This window comes from Priapulus caudatus, unplaced genomic scaffold, assembly GCF_000485595.1.
Source record: "Priapulus caudatus unplaced genomic scaffold, Priapulus_caudatus-5.0.1 Scaffold1706, whole genome shotgun sequence".
In the NCBI taxonomy this organism is placed as follows: domain Eukaryota; kingdom Metazoa; phylum Priapulida; class Priapulimorpha; order Priapulimorphida; family Priapulidae; genus Priapulus; species Priapulus caudatus.
Window position 1 is genome coordinate 25,881 of NW_014578767.1, and position 7,174 is coordinate 33,054.

At 45.0% G+C, this 7,174-nt stretch overlaps 1 protein-coding gene across 1 annotated transcript in view; it reads right to left on the minus strand.

Moving 5' to 3' along the window:
• Window positions 1–6,822: 6,822 nt before the first annotated feature.
• LOC106817373 overlaps window positions 6,823–7,174 on the minus strand; it is a gene marked incomplete at its 5' end in the record, with an annotated part of 2,144 nt that continues 1,792 nt past the window's right edge. The window contains 1 exon segment of the mRNA XM_014822034.1: window positions 6,823–7,016. Coding sequence (XP_014677520.1) covers window positions 6,823–7,016 — 194 coding nt within the window.

Here is a 7,174-nt window from a genome sequence, read left to right on the forward strand (position 1 = left end):
AAACTTCGTGAAGTAGTGAGCTTTTATGCTTTACCGCCTTTTTGTTTACGGCAGATGCAGGTACAGCGGACTGCATTTCCAGGTGCTTATCGTGTAATGCAGGCTCTACATAATTTTCGACTGAAAGCCTAAGTAATGTGTCATCTGCACAACATACAAACCACCATCAGATCCCTGTAGCACGCTACAGAAAAAAGCAAAAGGCTACCGTCTACCACTGAATGATAAATAAGCGTGAACCAATACTGGTCAAATTAATATGAAGTAATACAGTCACATATTGTGTGTAATAATAAATGATGTGCATCGCAGTCTAATGACTCAATGAGTAAAGTACAACACTCGTCGACAATGTAACATATGTGAGCTGGTTATATTTCCACAACAACCAGTATTCACCACACAAACCGGCCTTAAAGAGTAAAGTAATCAGGCGAGCTTCTAATCAATACAAAGGGTCAATCGATAGTGGCACAGACGCGATTTACTAAAGTGTGATTAAACTGAAAGTAAAACAGCAGAGTGTGGAAGCGCCATATCATAGAGCATATATCATATCCGTGGGCACTGACGACTGCACCTTTTTGAAGAGCAAGTAATAGAAATCGGATAGAAATGGTGCAATTAAACTCTGGCACCCGTAGCCCAGTTTGGCTTAGTTGTTGTAAAAACGGTACATGTAATAATTTAAGCAACATAGCTGTCACACAGCGTGATAATCTGAAGTTTCTAAAACAAAGCCAACACGTTTTTCAGATTTAGTAAGCCAATATTTCCAGAGTGACAGTGTGGCAGGCTAAACTGCTCCGGGAATCGTATGGAGTCGAGTAGCATTATTAACGAATGTCATCTACTACTACTAGTAATACAGTAAAAACCCGCGTTATAAAGAATCATAGATTTTTCGCCAAAGTTAGCCTCAACAATCGTGCGTAATAAATGGTGCTGCTTACTGAAGAAATTAGGCTCGAAAAGGTTCTTTAGATAGGGTTTCTTGAATTGTTTCTACTTTTGAAATGTACCTAGCAAGTAGATAATGCAGTACTAGTGTCTCAATAACAGAGTGCCAGGGTGGCTGGGCATTGTTATTGTTGAGCATCTGGCATTTTGGCAATTGCATTGGGCATTGGCTGGTATTGCACTCGATATTGTTGAGCTCGTCTTTTTTATTGTTACCTGTGTTTTCTTTTTAAGTCTTTCAATCTGCCATTGGAAAATTAAGAACCTACTTTAAAATCTTAGCTAAAACAGGTTTCTTATGTAAAGGGGTCTAAATGGGAAATTTTTAAGCCCTAACATGTTCCTTAAAATCTTATGTTTCCTTATACGCGGGTTTTTACTGTAAAAGCCACAGTAACACTGTTCGATCGAAATAACACTTGAGGGTTATCACACTGCGCGAAGCTTGACTCGGCGTATCAACTGAGAAAACCGCACCTATCTTTATAACTTTTTCGGCGCACCTAAAGGGGCTCGATTTTAACATATATGCGGCAACAAGGAGCAGCCATCTTTTGTTCGCACAATGCTACGCGGGATTAATTCAACAATGGTTCACGAATTTCTTCTATTCGGCAAATCTTCGGACGAATGGCCGCTAATCGTGCCGAATACTGTTTGCTTGCGTGCGTGGCGTGCGTGCGCGGCGCGCGTGCGTCGTGTGAGTAGTGTGTGATGACTAGTGTGTGTGGTGGTGCATGGTGTTGAGGTCGGGTGCTGTTGCCTGCGCGTGTGGTGAGTGAGGATGGTACGGGGGGGGGCGAGGTGAGAAGGTGGAGTATGAGATGGGCGACTGTGGTGAGGGAGCGGCAGTTAGTACGCGCTGCCGCGGCGCGCCGCGCGTGTGTGTGTGTGTGTGTGTGTGTGTGTGTGTGTGTGTGAGTGTGTGTGTGTGTGTGTGTGTGTTGTGTGGGGAGTGGGGGGTGTCGTTCTGTGTGTGTGTGCTGTGTGTCACTGTGTGTGTGTGTGTGTGTGTGCTGTGTGTGTGTGTGTGTCACTATGTGTGTTGTGTGTGTGTGTGTGTGTTGTGTGTGGTGTGTGTGTGTGTGTGTATGTGTGGTATGTGTTGGTGTTTTTGCTGCGCGCGCCGCGTGTGTGCGTGCGGTGGCGTGTGTGTGCATCTCGCTTTGTTTCTAACATGAAAGATGTCTATGCCCTTAGCGCCAAATGTACCGGCCCGACACTCTCATAATCAGATTTAGAGGGGGCACATCGGCCGCGTTGACCCCTTTTGAAACCCAAAAAAACTTAATTAACTTACATTATAAAAGAAAACAAATTACAGAAAATTACAAAATTACAAAATACTTTTTCTGCGGACTTTCAATGTTGTAAACATAATGGTCAAAGATGAGGTTCCAGTCAGAAATTTGTGACATCAATTGACCCATGTTTCATGTTTAAGCATACTATTATTCAAATTTGTACAGTCATTCTTCTGAATTTGCCTGCCAAAGAAACCATCTCAGAGTGCATTTACAAGAATAGATTTTATCAATTGTTTGAGATTATATTTCTGGCCTGGCAACTGTTATATGTCATACATTGTATGTACCGATGTTTCAATTAGGGAAGAAAGTACTACTTTTATTTTGCTCTGTAGATGACATATTCATACAAACATTGAAACAACAAGCTTTGATAATATATTCGAGTTATTCACAAGATTTGTATTTTGAACATTGCCGATATTTTTCTCTAGCCTGGCCAATAGTTATTTGATATGTGAAATGTGCTTCTGTAATACCACATGATGCATGTCAGAAATATATAAGGTTTAAACATTTCAGTGTAATGTCAATTTCTCGTAGACATTTGACGGTCTTGCCCCCCCCCCCCCCCGTCCCTACACCGAAAGGCTGGTCACAGCCAACTGATCAAATTAACCGCACATAAATGCTGCTGCAGATATGAGTTAAAATAGCCCTCTACAGATTGGCAAGCCATTTTTAAGCTAAAAAAGCGCAGGGGCGTGTATATGGGGGGGGGGGGTCCAGGGGTCCGGACCCCCCCTCTCGCACTACAGAAAACGCATCTGAGTGGGGTCTAAATTCAGGAAAAATTCTGAGGAGGCGCCCGCTAACCCCCGCTTCTGCGTGCTCAGCAAGTATGGGTTACGGTTAGACATCCCCCCTGGTCCAAAATTCTGCTACACGCCCTGCCCCCTCCACTTGCTTCGCTCGCTGGGCTTGGTCGCTCCGCGCTCCATCGGCCGTATCATCCCCACATTTGGCTACATATTGCTCATTTGGTGCCCTTTCTTTTTGAAATTCTTGGATCCGCCCCTGATCCGACCCATGATCCGAGAATGTTTGAAAGGCGATATCTTTGGTCATTGTAATTCATAATTTACGTGACAGTCTGACAGATGATTCTGTGCGTAGTATCTTGGTAGTATACTATCAGGGGTTAATAATGACAATTTTTTGTCAATATTAACCCCTGATACTAGGTATGTAATAATATTACACATATTATGTGGAGGTATTAGGATATACAATATGAGTCGTAAATACTAGATGGTATACGAAAGACGATGAAACTCACACACAGTGACACAATACACTTTGCTGTCGTTTAAAATTTCAATTTATTATATAATGTTCAATCTCTCTCATTGATTACAGACAATTTACACATGCTTGAAAATACGCGATGATCTTTCATCTTCCTACGTCACGTACATCGGTCATTATGACTCATCAACGCATGCATACGATACATAAATTGCTACAGATGACAGGCGAGATACAGATGAGATGGCATGTGCAAGTTCTGATCGCATTGAATCAAATCTACGTTTGCCTGATCATGTAAAGATTAGACTTGATAGGTAAACGCTGTCACCATCAAGCTTCGTGTTCCGTTGTTTAAGCTAAATGTTACTGATGATCAAATTTTTAGAAAAATTCGTTTTAATTTTAGTATTCTACCTAACATAGAAAAGACAATAAAAGTATATCGTTGTTAGCGGTTACTTTGATAACAACTAACAACACAATTGTACAAAAGACGCGAACCGCGAGTTACAACAACCACATATGAATTACCAAGCGATTCACATACATAAAAACAACCGCCCAAACTCTTGTATTTTGCGTAAAAATGTCGAGGATAGTTGGAAGAATTTTGCTTTCACGATATAAATTGCACGACGTATTAAATTGACGCGTCTGCAACTACACTAATAACCATCTACCTATGTTCAACCACATTTGAATAACTTCACTCTCTCTCTCTCTCTCTCTCTCTCTCTCTCTCTCTTCTTTGTTATATCCATATCATCATCTTCTTCGTGATCTTCTTCTTTCCCCTTCTTATTCTCATCCTCATCTTCTTCCGCCTCTTCTTCTTTTGCTGCTTTTGATGCTAATTCATGTCTGACGATGATGGAACTTTTTCGGAATTTGTTTAATTTGACCCTCATTCGTCCTCGTCGCTCATGGATTTCCGCTGCTGGCTTTCCACGTCGGCCCTCGTCGAACTCGTCGCCACGGGCTTCGGTTTCGGAGCCGGTTTCTTCTCAAAGCAGGCCTTCTCCTTTACGAACATGAATGCGACCACACCGCATATGAATGCGACGACGACGACGACGGCGATGACAATGCCAGCTATCATGCCAGCCTGCGTGGTCTCTGCAAAATGCAAATGGCCGCCACATGTACACGTCATAGTAATATTAAATTAACTCCGGTTGATGGCTTATTTCTTCTCAATATTACTCACTCGGAGTAAATGGCAACATCGTTAAGAGCGAATTGGCATGAGGTTTTAGAGCCATGAGGACTTAATTACGATACAGACCTGTATTGAAAACTGCGCAACTAACTACGCGAAAAGACCTCTAATAACTTGTTTACCTACTCAATCGCCTGCCTGCTGCACCGTCCGTACCGTACCGTGCCGCACGCAGACCGACCGACCGACACGCCCGCGCCGCCGCCCGCCCGCTCCGCCGCGCTCGCAGCCCGCCCGCCCGCCCGCGCCGCACCGCCACCAACGCTACAGCTAACCCACCTACCAACCTATACCTACCTACCTACCTAACCTACCTACTACCTACTGTAACCTACTACCTACCTAACCTACCTACCTACCTACCATACCCTACCTACCTACCGTACCAACCTACCTACCTACCTAACGCTACGCTACCTACCTACCTACCTACCTACCTAACTACCTACCTGTACCTAACGCACTACCTGACCACCTACCTACGCTACCTAACCTACGCATACCTATCCTACCTACCTACCTACCTAACCGTACTCTACCTAGCGCTACCTACCTACCTACCTAACCTACCTAACCTACCTACCTACTGCCTACTACCCTTACCTTACCATACCTACTACGCTACCTACCTACCCTACCTACCTACCTACTACCGATACCTACGCTACCGATACCACGCCGTACCTACCTACACTACCTAGCCATACGCTACTACCCTACGTACCTACCTACCTACGATAACCTACCTACCTACCTACCTACCGACCTATCCTACGCACCTAACCTACCTACCTACCTACCTATCCCTACCTACCGTACCTACCTACTCTACTCTACCTACCCTACCTCCTACCATATCCATACGCACCTACCTACCACCACCTACCCCCTACCTACCTACGCTACTACCTACCTACCTAACCTACTCTACCTACCCGTAACCTACCTACCTACCTAACCTACCTACCTACCTACCCTACCTACGCGTACCTACCTAACCTACTGCTACGACTACCTACCGGAGCCGTACTCGATACCGATACGCTACCCTAGCCTACCTACCGATACTACCTACCTACCTACCTACGCTACCATACCTACCTACCACCGATACGCTACCTTACCATACCTACGTACCTAACCTACCTACGCTACCTACCACCTAACTACTCTACCTACTCTACCTACCACACTACCTACCTATCTCTATCTCTTACCTACCTACCATAACCTATCCATTACTACCGTACCATAACCTACCGTACCTACTACCTACGCTCCTACCTACCTACCAATACCTACCTACCACCTACCTACGCTCCTACCTACCTACCTACCTACCACCTACCACCTATCCTACCTACCTACCGTAACCTACCTGTACCTACCTCTACCTACCTACCTACCTACCTACCTAACCTACCTACCCTACCACCATTACCTACCTACCTACCTACCATACCTACCTACCCTACCTACCTACCTACCCGTACCTACCTACCTACCTACGCTACCTAGCCTAACCTACGCTAACCCTACCTACCTACCATAACGCTACCTACACTACCGTACCTACCTACCTACCTACCTACCTACCTACCACCTATCCTACCGTACCTACCTAACCTACCTACCTAAACCTAACCTACCTATCCTAACCTATCCTACCTACGGCGTACCTACCTACCTACGCTACCTACCTACCTAACCTACCTAACGTCTACCTACTACCTAACCTACCATACCTACCTACCTACCCATAACCTGAAACTACCATACCTACCTACCTACCTACCGTACCTAACCTACACTACCTATCCTACTCTAACCTACCTACTACTTACCACTACTACTTAATCCAACACCGCCGCCTACATATCTGTGTTTCTAGCTACTCATATCTACCACTCACGGAGCCACTCCAACCACCGATTGCGTGAAAGGAAAGAGAAGTGTAACATATAACACGAACAAGCCCAAACAAAAAATCACCTCCAACTTGTATGTTCACGTCCGACGAGTACTCTTCTCGCGAAAAACGCATTGGACGGCCTTGCAGACGATCTTCCGCTGTCCGGCCCGAATCTATCCGAGATTTTCAGCTCGGCGCGCGACTTGGTGACAGAGCGGACTTCCGGTCGCGGACTTCAGCCCCACCCTTTCCGTAGTCGGGTCCGGATTGGCGGCCCTCGCTGTTTGCAGGCAGACGATCGTCACCGACGCGCCGGCATCGAACGTCAGTTCTGTGTTCATGATGACGCCCTCGAATGACGGCTCGACTGCAAGTGGGAGTAATGTTGATTTTTAGTGGTAGTAAGGGTTAAGCTACCCCAGTAGCTGTAGTTATGTGCGTGTAATCAGGAGTGTAATATATATATTTTTGGTGTTTCGATAGATATTGATTATGGCTATTATATCATGCTGAAAGGGACAATTT